This window comes from Aspergillus steynii (assembly GCF_002849105.1).
Source record: "Aspergillus steynii IBT 23096 chromosome Unknown P170scaffold_4, whole genome shotgun sequence".
Lineage (NCBI taxonomy): Eukaryota > Fungi > Ascomycota > Eurotiomycetes > Eurotiales > Aspergillaceae > Aspergillus > Aspergillus steynii.
The window spans coordinates 321,371-333,934 of NW_020194401.1; the positions used below are offsets into that span (position 1 = coordinate 321,371).

Here is a 12,564-nt window from a genome sequence, read left to right on the forward strand (position 1 = left end):
GACGCCCTACGCCCTTGGATCCACTTTTCTTCTCGGTCCGCGACGAAACCAGGGATCTTCTGATCCAAATCGCCAGTGCCAGATCTGAGGCGTTACAAAATTGACTTCTGCGAATAAGGTTTTCTTGCTCTGAATCTACTGGCCAGCAGATATGTCGAACCACGTAGCCATGACATCATTGATTCACAGACTTCTGCAGTCGTACCATCGGGGATTGATTGAGCAAGTTGAATCCCGGGGTTATAGGAGAATTGTATAAAAAGGCATGTTCAACTCGGAAACAAATGCAATCTCATCCCTTCATATTCAATAGTATTATTTGATTGACAGCATAAGCATCAAAATGTCAACCCAGCATGTCCTACTTACCGGCGCGAATGGTTTCGTAGCCTCTCATATCTTGTCCATCCTAATAGATGTATGTTTCCAGCACTGTTCCGGCTCATGGTCTAGATCGTTAACTCTCCGCAGAGGGGATACTCTGTGACAGCCACCGTCCGTTCTCAGGACAAAGCGGACGACATCATCAAGACGCATCCTGAGTGGAAGGGAAAGATCGAATTCGCAATTGTCTCTGACTTCACGTCCACCAAGCCATTCGATGATCTTTTTCAGAATGCAAAAACGCCGTTTAATTATGTCATCCACACGGCTTCGCCATTGAGATTCCAGGTCTCCGATATCCGGAAGGAGATGATCGAGCCTGCGGAGATGGGGTATGTCTTTCTGTGCCTGATTCTCAACAAGAGAGAGCAAGCCAACTAATGCATACAGAACGACGGAAATTCTCAAAGCAACTCATCACTACGGTGGTGCGGCATTGAAGCGCTTTGTCCTACTAGGCAGTGCTGTATCCGTCCTCAACTCCTTCGAGGACATGTGTCGCGAAGGAAAACCATATACCGAGAAAGACTGGAACCCGGTAAGCAAGTTCAAAACTCATTGAATAACTTCATCTAACGTGCCACCAGGTGACAGCAGAACAAGCTATCGAGCGAAGTGACCCCGTACTAGGCTACAATGTATCCAAGACGCGCGCAGAAGCCGCAGCCTGGGAGTTCATGAAACGAAACTCGCCATCCTTCGAGCTGGTTGTTATTAACCCGGATATAATTACGGGACCAATGCTCCACCCTATCTCGGGGCCTAAGTCGATCAATGAGACTAATCAATTCGCTATTGGAAGTTTTATCGATGGCACGCACAAGCAGATTGAGGGAGTAGCATTCCCTTTTTACCATTTTGTAAGTGCCTCCGAGCTAATTCTAGCCCGTAAATCATCAATAATATTGGGCTAATTAATTAATAGGTTGACGTCCGCGACGTCGCACGCAGCCATGTCGACGCACTCGCCAACCCAGCGGCACCAAACCAGCGCATTCTTCTCATCTCAGGGCTCATTGCACCTCAGTTAGTGGCTAACACTATCCGTAAAAACTTCCCGCAGCTCAAGGATCGGGTTCCCGAGGGAAATCCGGCCCAGAGTCTACCCCCGGGAATCCACCCGACAGGGTGGGACATGCGTGTTAGTCTGGATGTTCTTGCTAAGGGAACTCCGGAGAAAAAGTGGGAGTATGTGGATCTAGAGACTAGCATTACGGATACGGTTCGGTCGATGATTGAGAATCGTGTTATTTAGCTCTATGTCTACCAGATTGTTTATTTCTTACAAATAGCCGGGGTTGATAGGGAGGTTGAGTATTCTTCCTGTGCCAAATATCTGTGCACTGTGTATACAAACTATTAATATGAATTTGTGTGTCTGCCATCTTGGGGTTCACTCAAAAATCATGTGCTGGAGAAGGGATACAGTAATAATAAAGGCATATGATTCCACCTTCATATGCAAGATGGATTTCAAAATCTAGTGCTTCATCGAATGCAAAGCTCTAACGGCTAAATCTATACCCTGCATATTTAAGAATTTTTGTCTAGATGTAAACTGTGCAAATGTTTTCCGGTAACGCTCCTCGATCTATGATCTTCAAACCTAAGCCTCTCCAGTCAAAGGCACGGTATATCCAGGCAGTACAAGCAGCTGGATGGCATTCTTTTTGTCGACCTCTTCATTCTGTGGTTTAGGACTTGCTTAGGCTTATTTTGAAATAACTATCAGACTTTCTCAATTTCTTTCCAAAAGAAGTTTTATCCAGATAATGGACAGTTATTGTATTAGCCGCGAACAACAAGTCAATCAGCACTAGTTATAATCCTATCGACGATACCACCGAAGAAAGTAGTGATGTTTGCTTGCTAGATAATTTATTCCCTTTTAAAATCTGATTCCAGTGAATGTCTCTGTTTCTACCTCTCTTGTAATTTATGAACCGAGGAGCCTGGCGGTTCCCCCTTGCGTTTAAGGTTTTGGAAGCCTTCCATGTCAACATGACATATTGGGCCTATGACCAACCATGGATCTAATACTTTCACATTCTGTGCCTGTTTCACCCAGTAATTGCAGCCTAAATCTTTCGCGCACTGCTCGTGGTATTTAATTCTCCCCCTTTCGTCCACTGGCAGACCTTGTTCCTAATCTCGGGTATCACCACCGTTCATCATGTCTTCCGTGTCAGAAAACGAAAGTCAGACTGATCAGGCCCCTGCTCATCTTACCGCTCCTCTTACGATTGAAGAGTTCTCTGAGGCAGATTACGAAAGCGAGCCCGACCAAAGCCCTACTCACCTTACCCCTGAGCAGTTGGAGCTGTGGTTCGAGTTGACAGACTGGATCATCAACGCCCAAGGGCCTACTTACCATGAGAAACTGGGAATCCCCCCGGAAGTAGGATTCGAGGTCGCGAAAACACTGTGTGATAAAGGCGATGTTGAAGCCCGCAATCCGACCGTCGAGTACAATCCCATAGTGCATCGATTATCTATCAGAATGTGTTCAAACGCTCGTGCCGGTCTGTCTAGTTGGGTGATCAATGGACAGTTCGACGCCGTTCGTTCTGGGTTTTTTACCATGGACGAACTGAGAGACACAATGCTTATGCTTAACGCTGGTGAGAAGATCCACAATTTCTATACACGAATTGTTCTAACGAGGATGGTAAAATAGGCATCTACAGATTCTCTGCCCCGTATGAGAAGGCCTACAAAGATGGTGGTGGTTATTTTCCCAGCAATAACTTCCGCTTCCCTTGTATTGCTTTCGAGAGTGGACATGAGCCGTGGGCTAACCTCCTAGAGGTTAAGGATATTTGGCTGCAGGGTGGAGCTCCATACGTGAACGCTGTCCTTGTGGTACAGTGGGATGAGAGAGACAATGGAGAGGTAGCTGGGTCCCTCGAGTTACATCGCAGGAACGGCATCGTTGGTTCTCGAATTGTGAGCACTATATAATATATCACCTATCGTTTTTACGAGACTAATATGCAATCCGTGTTCCAGCAAGTCTTTCCCGTTCCAGAGCCCGGCACCCCTCACGCTGCCCAATTCGTGACTTTTTATCGGCGAGACTTTTATCCTGAGGGAAAGGTGCCCGATGGGAGAAACCCAGACGACGTTTGGAATTGGGAATTAGACGAATTCCGAAGATACGCTACTATGACCATGGGAATAACCAACCTCAGGCCAGCAGAAGCTTGACATCGTTCGTTACCAGTTACCAGGGCTGTCTCTGGTTATTTCTTACGCTCGAAAGGTCAAAGTCAGTCACACCAGTGTCATTGAGAGACAATATCTCGAAAGACAAATCCCTGCAAGAGGCTAAAAAAAACTCCAGTTTTAAAATTGCTCAGATCAGAAGATTATCCAATCCACCCACAGAAGTTTTATGATCGTCTTTACCCGTAGCGTGTTATCATCGTGGAATTATGGTTACGTTGAACTTTTGAGTCGAATAACTAGATAAATCTGGACCGAAAGCTTGTAATTTATGGATTGGAAAAAGTGTTGGGTGGAGAACCACGAGCAGCAACATCTTGGTACTGAGCACTGTGACTATGTATCACGTGTCAATTATGCCCTAAGTACATCCTCGATCACACTCGCTGCCTGCAGCAACATGGTCTCATGCATGGGCTTTGCTATAATTTGCAACCCTACTAGCATACCCTGGGCCGCTGCCGGTGAAGTAATCACGAGACCATGACGCCTCTTGTTCGTCGGTTGATGTATAGGTCTCCCCAGAAACGCTAACGTCACCCCAGTCCTTGATGAAATTTGCTTGGGGTCGTAGTTGGCGCAGTGTTCGGATTTAGTGCGGCAGTTTCTAGCTTTAACTGTCGCGTCTGACACCGCGTTACCTCTATCGGTCGATAAGGTCTGACAATATCAGAATATTAAAAGGTTTTTTGGACACGGCGAGAACAGCCCTACTGTGTTTTCTATGGAAACAAATACAAAGTAGCTCCTAGAATCATAATGTACTAATTAACTACCTACTTTAAAGTAGGTAAGAAAAGATCGTAAAGGGTTGGAAGAGCTCGAGTGAGTCGTAAAAAGGTTTTGCTCGGGTAAAGACCACGCGAGCTCTGTGGCTCACCGGACTGAAATAAGAGCCCCATATAACGTAACACCACTACTATTGAAATCAATAGAGAGCTTTGACTTTCTCCTCTTGTTCAGAATCACGGCATTTAGCATTTTCAGTGCTGTCATTGCCCAGGTGGGTAGGACATAGCATAGTGCAGTGTGCCGCCATTTGCGAGAGCAGACCCATAAAATAATCTATTAAAAATGTACCGTATTACGGCCCCTTTAGTGGAGTAGATATATAGTTTCCCTGGAGAACAGTAGACGGAAAACTGGCAAGATAATTCGTAGCTTTTTGGGCCCGTTATGAAGCCATTGAAATCTGCTGCTATTAAGAGACTACGCACGCCTCCTCTTGACCGCAAAATGGGCGGCCAAAGACCGCAATATAAGGAGAGGGAGGGATCCATGGATCTGATCTTGTTGATCAAACTCTGTTGTGCTTTTGAGCCGGGGAATCTGTCTACTTTTACACAGCTTTTGCTCGCATAAGAAGCCCTTGTAGCTCAGTCGTAGAGCGCTGCACTCGTATAGCGAGTTAATGCAGAGGTCCGCGGTTCAATCCCGCGTGGGGGCATCTAATTTGCTTTGTCTTTTTGCTTTTGATATCCGGAAAACGAGGTTGCTAGTTAGTTGTTAGTGTGCAACTGAGTGGGTACTACCGAGGCGTAGGTCCCAGCAACTTGCCCAATTACTGTCTGGCGTTGCCAGCAGTGTTAAGGCGCTGTTCGTTTTTGCATTTCCACAGTATTTGTACCTGATTTCGCCAGATATATAATTTGATAGTCCGGCCTTGCGAAGATTGAGGTACCCGAGCCTTTGCGACCGGTCAGCTGACTGATCGCCCTCGGGATCTCCCGGAAACTCTATTTTCCGTGCCGTTCCGTTCCGTCTATATGACATCATCATCAAAGTTTGATCAAATAAAGCAAGGGAAAGAAATATGGGCATTGCAGGGAGGTGTTGAGATCACCTGATCGACGTCCGGGTCAACGACCCGCCGAGTGCGTTCTGCTTCATCGAGTTGTTTCCACTAGTTAGCTCAATTCATACATTTTCCATCAATTTTGTTCTGGTCGAGGATGTCAACCCAGACGTCCACTCCAGGGGCATGAGATCCGTGTTTGGCGGTGTGTAGATTTCCCGTGGAGGTGGCGACAGCATACAGTTGGCCCGGTGTCAGGATTAATTGATTTTTTAAGGCAATCTGGTGTCAGAATGCTAAGACAAGGGCTCTGACACCGGATCAAATTAGTTATGTACTCTAATCCCGGATTATCTTAAATTTTAAAAAATTCTCTGATATTATGCAAACTGCTCTGATACTAGATTAGCTCTAATTATATGATCGAAAGTTCCTTGTTTTACTTTAAATATATACATTTATGTAAAAAGCGCCGGGATACTCGATGTTCCTCCCACACAGCTAAAAAGACCAATATGTAACTCTGTAGGAGTTTTAGTACCTAACCTGCTATATATAGTATCATATAATCTTAGAAGGGTCTTACTCATCCAAGACCCCTCTGGGTCTTCATGCAGGCGCCTAGTGACAATTTAGATGTATATAAAGTAGTCTCTTAAGGCTCTAGCTATTAGTAACAGGCCTATATAAAGACCCAGAGGGGTCTTGGATGAGTAAGACCCTTCTAAGATTATATGATACTATACTAGCAGGTTAGGTACTAAAACTCCTACAGAGTTGCATATTGGTCTTTTTAGCTGTGTGGGAGGAACATCGAGTATCCCGGCGCTTTTTACACTAGCACCCTAAATGAAATCCCTTAAAAGACCTTAAAAAAAACTTGAAACAGGAATATCAAATTCAACTAGTGCCAGGATACTGAAATTATCGTTTGCATGAGGCTGAAAGCGGGCCAAAGTTCTTGGCCACGCCCTGTGAGTTCGAATATGGAGCCCGAACGGAAGGAAGTGGCTTAAAAGATTGATAGGACGGAAAAAAAAGTGCTATGCTGTACAAGAGCTAGCCTCGGCGTTGTTTCTAGAAATGACCAACTTGTGAACCCCCCGGTCCCCGTGAGCTCTCTCTATCAACATCACCACCCACTTCGTACGCACCGCGGGCTTCCCTGTCTCCTAGCAAAGAACAACAAAAAGAACAGCAAAAACATACAACAGCCGGGATTCGCTGGTGGTCACCCACCCAACTACTAACCGGCCGGCGTGAGGCTTAAGTACGGCTGAGCGGACGGGAAGCCCTGTTCTCCTCACCCTGTGGTCGTATGTGCTGTTTGGAAAGAAAGAATAAAGTATATAGGAAACTTTCATAACTAATTGCGTTAGGCTGGCTAGAGATGATCAACATGCACATATCGGTTCTGGGCTTCAGTAGGGCTCCCACCAACAAAACTCCCAGCCTTACCAGCTAATAAACGATATATATATGTCTGAGTAACTAAAATAGAAGTATATCTTTACTAAATGCACAAATTTAGCAGCCACAGTCTAGAAATCCAAATTATGACCTTAGATTTACATCAAAATTACCCCAAAGACAATTCGGCATTGAATAATTGCATCAACATGGCAGCTCACCAGTCAAAAGCAGTGTTTCGCAGTCGTAGGCGAGTTCAACACTATCCCATATCCCCTCCCTTCGTCGTAATAAGCGCAAGACAGAAAGACTGCGTTCTTGAGTCTCTCGATCCTCGCAGGACATGCAGATCAATCCCAGCGTAGGGACCAGATCCCCGCCGAAGCTAAAGGTCGGATGCTTCTCAGACTGATACATGAGAGCCACAGCCTCTGTGTTGGACAAAACAGCCTGACAGCTTTCAATACTAGGGGGGTCTTCAAACGTCGTCAATTCCGACAGCATGGCCCATACGCTTTGTTCTAAAGAGAAGAACAAAGCTTGTGGCTCCTGCTCGGGTGCTGGAATGCCAGACTGCTGGAGGAGTTTGAATCGAGACTTCCAGATCCCGAATGCTTCTCGCGCAGAGTTCAACGCCCTATACTCCTGCAATAGGTACTCGCGACCTTCTGTCGGCTGAGACACGTGGACAACGGCCGGTGAGGCATAGGAAGCATTATGGATGACATCCACCTGGCCTAGCATTTTCGAGGCTTCATCGTAATCCGCAAAGGGCTGATCTCGACTGCCCATGTCCGGCATCGGAAAATCACAAGGCAAATATCCAAGCACTTCACATTCACCGATAGTGATCGCGTCATAACCAAGTCGGTAGAAGACCTTCAGCAAAGCGTTCTTCAAGTCCCCTGGGGCCGACATCCCCGGGAGATCCACGGTAGAGCGGAACAAACAACATCCCGATTGCAGGTGAGTGACAGACTCTGTGTAACGGCCAAGCAGCTGCTCAATACAGATGAAAACCACACAGCATATCAGTGGAATGTATCCATCTATTCCTCGGTGTTCGCGGCGAGAATATTCTTGGATCTGGGCAATCGCGGCGTTGTATTTTTCGATGGTGATAATCTCGGATTTTAAAACCTCGTCCTTAGACCCTTTCAGGTCCCCCGGTCCGCTGAGCAGGAAGTGCCGATGAGCAGCCCCTAGTGCACAAAAGGCATAACTGAGAGGAGTCTCGATATGAGCGAGCGGCATGGCATAACTATACCAGAAATCCGCAGGGTCAGACACGGAGGCCATCTGGTCGAGCACGAAGAATTGCGCATGATTCAATAATGCAGCATCCTTGTCATGGGTGAACAGCCTCTCTGGTAAAACTCTCGGAATTTTCATGTGCCAAGATGCTAGGGGTTGTTGGATATCATTGGGCTGCATCGGTGCATTGGTTTGTCGGCGGGGTAGAAGCGCTCTGCCTAATTTCGCATCTCTGCATATCTTCTGCAAGAGAAGAATATTTTGCGCTGAATCAGGCTTCGGTTTCGGTTTAGGCTTGGGGCCGGGTTTCAGTCTAGGTGCTATCTCGTAGCCATCACACTTGTGCCGGTCTTGCTGGCATCGCCGACAAGTGGGTTTTGTCTCGTCGCATTTCACCCGGCGAGTTCTAGGAACCGTCAATTCGTCTGCTCAATAGCCGCTCCGGCGGAATTACCCACTTGCTGAATCTCATCGATACAGTCAGTGCTGTCACCTAGGCCTTTGGAGACTGAATAGGGACCCCATACCAAGTATTGCACCCGGTCCTCACTCGGGGAGCCTTGGACCGAGAGTGTCTCTGCTTGTCGACTTCATAAGTTGTTGCCATTGTAATTCCAGACTGATCCTTCAGGGGTCATGATGTGAAAGAAGCTTTGGGAATGTCTTGGTGAATCTAGGCACCAGCAATATGTGGATAGCCAGGTTTACATAATCTTCAGGCGATGAACTTTCAGGTGGGCCCCGAGACAGGAGTATAGTTTGATTGGCTGCCTCGTAACAATTCACTGATTCAGAGTGACTGATTGGTCGGTGGATCTGTTTCAAATCCATGGAACCTCCACTCATATGCTTAGTTTCCACATGGGATGAGGCAATATCTACATGAACAGGTTTATCTGATGCAGTACCAGGTTAATTTTGGGGGAGAGCGCAAAGTATATAGCCAAATAGCATAATCCTAGATCTTATAATACATTTACCAAGTCGAGTCTCTAAAGTCTTTGGATTGCACAGGAGAGTTTATCACATCAATACAATAGAACAACAAGAGATAAAGGCTATATAAAGTCTCGGAATAACAAAAGAACCCTTCCTCATCGATAAGAAGTGGATCGCCAAGCCAGGGCAATATAAAAAAGAACGGAACGGTCTGAAAATAACAGTGCTCTAATTGAACAGGGTCTTACAACGATCAATCCCCAGAGCATCAATCAAAAGCTCATTGAGAAACTGGCAATGCGGATAGTTCTTTTTCTGGATCTCGAGCCAGTCATCAACCTTCGTGTAGATAGTGGAAGCATAGGTCTTGTTGTTGAATATCATCTTGTTCCAGTGCGGACGGATATTGTACTTCTCGCCGAACTTCGGAATGTACTAGCTCGCAGGTCCTGGAAGAACCACTGCGTGGTGAAGTTGTTATAGGTAGGAAGCCAGGAATACCCCAATGTGGCGAATATTCCACTGGCATTGTGCGCCAGATTGTCAGTGTTGACAGGAGACAACCAGTGCTTGTCACCCTTGACAAATCTGGTGATCACAGTGACATCGTCGCTCTCATACCCCTTAACACCGTCGGTCAGGGTGTTGCCTGTAAGATATGGCTCCAAACGAGAACCCTGGGCCCGGGCATAGTTGAAGTAATCGGTACCCGCTGCAGCGAGATTCTCCATTGGAAAGAAATGTTCAAACTGGCCCATGAAGCCGCGATAACAGATGCCTGTTGGAGGTGTGGCGATCGCGTTCATTTTGTAATCGTAGCAGAAATAGCTGCGGTCACAGCGGGCGCAGTCGTTTGCGCAGAAGTCCGTGGAGCAGTTTTGAACTCCACTGAAGTTGGTTTCCACCCAATAGACCAGTGTGATGTTGGTCCGAGGCACGGGCTCTTTGGTGGCTGGGTCCCAGTCCAAGTGAGGGCCAAGAATGTTAACCTGCTCATACTTTTCGGCAAATCCCGCAATGGTTTGGTAAAGCTGAGTGATGTTCGAAGGTCTCTCTACTACTTTTGAGGTTCGCTTCAGATATGAAACCGGCTCAGCCTGAATTGTGACCTTGGTTATAACCCCTAGGGCTCCGATAGCAATGGTATAGGCGTTGAGAAGATCCGGAGTCTGTTCCTTGTCTATGACATGCATTTTCCCCGTGGCATCCAACACAGATAGACCAAGGATCTGGCTTGCAATGTTTTGTTTTTGTTTTTCGGTTCCATGGGTGCCTGTAGTTGCAGCACCGATATAGTTTTGAACCATCTCACTGCCGAGATTGGACACCTGGAGGCCATGATGGTGGAGAGTTGGGATCAAGTCAATGAGATCCCAGCCACCGCCAAAGGTGACAGTGTTGTTGTTCTTGTGAACGTGTAGCTCTTTCAAATTGGTCAGGCTGACAATATAGGAATCTCGCTTGGTCTCTCCATCGCTGACACATGTTGTGAGATTTCCGAAGCCGTGACCATTCCCAACAGGTTTTATCATGGTCCGTCGCGGATAATGATCCTTGACGAAGTCAATGAGATCCGATTCGTCGCTAGGCACGAATAGACCCGTGGCCTCGCATGTCACGTCAAATTGCCAATTGAACCAGCGGTATGCTCCGGCCAGCGAGTTATTCAACGCCAACAACGACAAAAGGGCGGTGCCGAAGTATGACTTAGATCCCAACATTTGCAGTCGATTAGTATTTCTTAATCGCTGGGAAACAAGGTAAGCATAAGACGGTGGGTACGCTAAAGTGAATAAATACAACCTCATCGCAGGAAACGAGTTGTCTTTAAAGAGGACAGAAAACTCGCAACCCTGAAACCAGACTGCGGGTAGGTGAAACGACAGCCGAAATTTAATTGAAACTATTCAATTGAAGATTATTTCCTAACAGGGTTCTGGCTTCCAATTTATAACTCAAGCCTAATGAAGGTATTTTTCTCCATACGACTCGGTCACTTTGAATGGTCTCCCGGAGCAAGTGTGTGAACGTCAGATCAATGGCAGATTAATGTCAATCCATTAGCTCGTATGGGGTTCAATGGCACGCTCAAGCCAATACTATCCACTTACTGAAATACACTAATGCAATAATATATGTGCCCATATCCAAATAGGGCTGGGTAGTCGATACATCTCATGGCCTGATTCTGGCCTCGCTTTTTAGATGCACTTTATTGCATATTTATTGTATCTTTTATTGCGTTCTATTGCATTTACTGGTTTTTTTTTAAGACAATCTAAATCAATATTTCCGACGCGATTGAGAAGGCATAAATTAATCCAAGATTGCTAGTCAGAATAAATCAACAGCACTAATTTTATCCTTTGAAATTGAACCCTTGTCCATCGAACCCCTACCGATAGCTGCACGAGGCCACTCCACTCCCTACGAAGTAGGAAGGGATCTACAATCTCTAATTGGCAGATGGAAGGGGATCTCCTAAAGATAAAGCCCTTTCTTTACCTCAAATCAGACCATAGCTATTTCTACATTTCGTATACGACTGGACGATAGTTGAATTGTTTCTAACAAAACAAAAACGTAGGAATCGGGCGGGACTTTGCTCTTCAGTCTTAACATCGCCAGGCAAACGAATTATACGTTCTCAATCCAGATAGGTTATTTGTGGCCATAGAAGTGGCTAGATTTACTGGCTAAGGCAACCATGGAGGAAGAGACCGTCATGTTGAATACATGAGCTGGCTATGGAAAAAGCGGCTTGCTAAATTATTTCAGTAACCTAAACATAAAGATTCCTATAATAAACATTAGATCTGCTCCAGCAAATAGTCTAAATTCACATTAATCCTTTCGCTGGCAATAGAATTCCGGATATTAGTTTCTGTCATCAGACCACGCAGATGAGTCACTTTCATCGTTCAAAAGCTTGTAAAAGTCTCCCACGATACCCTTGAAAGGTTCACACAGGGAATCTCGAAAAGGCTTGACCTCTTCCTCTAGTTTTAAAACTAGAAACGGCCAGTCAATTCCCTCTTCTTCGAGCACTTCCCTCAGCTCGAAGAAAAGCCAAGTATCAATGCGAGTCTTCCAGTAAGACACTGGCAGGGTCCATCGAATGGCTTTCTGGGTTTTCAAAAAGTCTTCAAATCCCAATTAATCCATAATAGCATACTGAATCTCTGCAGGCAAGCATCCCAACCGTGAATCAACAGGCTGATGTCTGGGTGACACTCGAAGTCGATGTTTCTCACCAGACTCCCCCACTCTGGCTTCTCGAATCAAGGACCGGACGCGGTCAGAGGCGATAGGATTCTCTGAGGAATAGAAATAGTCAGAAGGGGTGCTCAATATAGATGGGTGCAAGCACAGTGGACTACAAAAGAAAGCATATTACCCTTAGTATCTATCATTCCTGTTATCGCGATCGTGTCGGGCTCATACCTCTTGCTAAAGTATTTACTTTGCAGAACACGAGAAAGAAGCCCTAGGCTCCCCTTCCCCTCCATTTTCTGTCCCAGGCACATCTGGGCCAGTCGCCAGCAGGAAGGATGAAT

General features: G+C 46.1%; 4 protein-coding genes and 1 non-coding gene across 5 annotated transcripts; 3 read left to right on the forward strand and 2 right to left on the reverse strand.

Moving 5' to 3' along the window:
* Positions 1–317: 317 nt before the first annotated feature.
* P170DRAFT_383014 (NAD dependent epimerase/dehydratase) lies at positions 318–1,735 on the forward strand. The gene is made up of 5 exons (XM_024845627.1): positions 318–418; positions 472–716; positions 775–922; positions 972–1,244; positions 1,310–1,735. The coding sequence occupies exons 1-5, from the start codon at positions 344–346 to the stop codon at positions 1,637–1,639; spliced, it is 1,071 nt and encodes a 356-aa protein (XP_024704017.1). The 5' UTR covers positions 318–343; the 3' UTR covers positions 1,640–1,735.
* An 822-nt stretch (positions 1,736–2,557) lies between these two features.
* On the forward strand, positions 2,558–3,591 carry P170DRAFT_425743 (uncharacterized protein; the record flags this gene model as incomplete). The annotated part of the gene is made up of 3 exons (XM_024847664.1): positions 2,558–3,005; positions 3,062–3,330; positions 3,394–3,591. The coding sequence occupies 3 exons, from the start codon at positions 2,558–2,560 to the stop codon at positions 3,589–3,591; spliced, it is 915 nt and encodes a 304-aa protein (XP_024704018.1).
* A 1,383-nt stretch (positions 3,592–4,974) lies between these two features.
* P170DRAFT_t91 lies at positions 4,975–5,056 on the forward strand. Its single transcript has one exon. It is a non-coding gene; the product is annotated as a tRNA-Thr (tRNA).
* Positions 5,057–6,937: 1,881 nt separating this feature from the next.
* On the reverse strand, positions 6,938–8,694 carry P170DRAFT_509453 (uncharacterized protein). Its single transcript, XM_024854680.1, has 2 exons — positions 8,593–8,694; positions 6,938–8,474 (listed from the first exon to the last, which is right to left on the reverse strand). Exon 2 carries the CDS (start codon positions 8,246–8,248, stop codon positions 7,019–7,021), a length of 1,230 nt encoding a protein of 409 aa, XP_024704019.1. The 5' UTR covers positions 8,249–8,474; positions 8,593–8,694; the 3' UTR covers positions 6,938–7,018.
* A 541-nt stretch (positions 8,695–9,235) lies between these two features.
* On the reverse strand, positions 9,236–11,734 carry P170DRAFT_446560 (gluconolactone oxidase; the record flags this gene model as incomplete). The annotated part of the gene is made up of 3 exons (XM_024850807.1): positions 9,236–9,373; positions 9,409–10,713; positions 11,714–11,734. The coding sequence occupies 3 exons, from the start codon at positions 11,732–11,734 to the stop codon at positions 9,236–9,238; spliced, it is 1,464 nt and encodes a 487-aa protein (XP_024704020.1).
* Between the last annotated feature and the right edge of the window lie 830 nt (positions 11,735–12,564).

Excerpts from the sequence above, each read along its gene's own strand:
- P170DRAFT_383014 (XM_024845627.1), top strand. The coding sequence starts at position 344 with ATGTCAACCCAGCATGTCCTACTTACCGGCGCGAATGGTTTCGTAGCC. Across the intron at positions 717-774 it reads ATCGAGCCTGCGGAGATGGG|AACGACGGAAATTCTCAAAG; the intron begins GTATGTCTTTCT and ends TAATGCATACAG. Across the intron at positions 1,245-1,309 it reads CATTCCCTTTTTACCATTTT|GTTGACGTCCGCGACGTCGC; the intron begins GTAAGTGCCTCC and ends ATTAATTAATAG.
- P170DRAFT_509453 (XM_024854680.1), bottom strand. The coding sequence starts at position 8,248 with ATGCAGCCCAATGATATCCAACAACCCCTAGCATCTTGGCACATGAAA.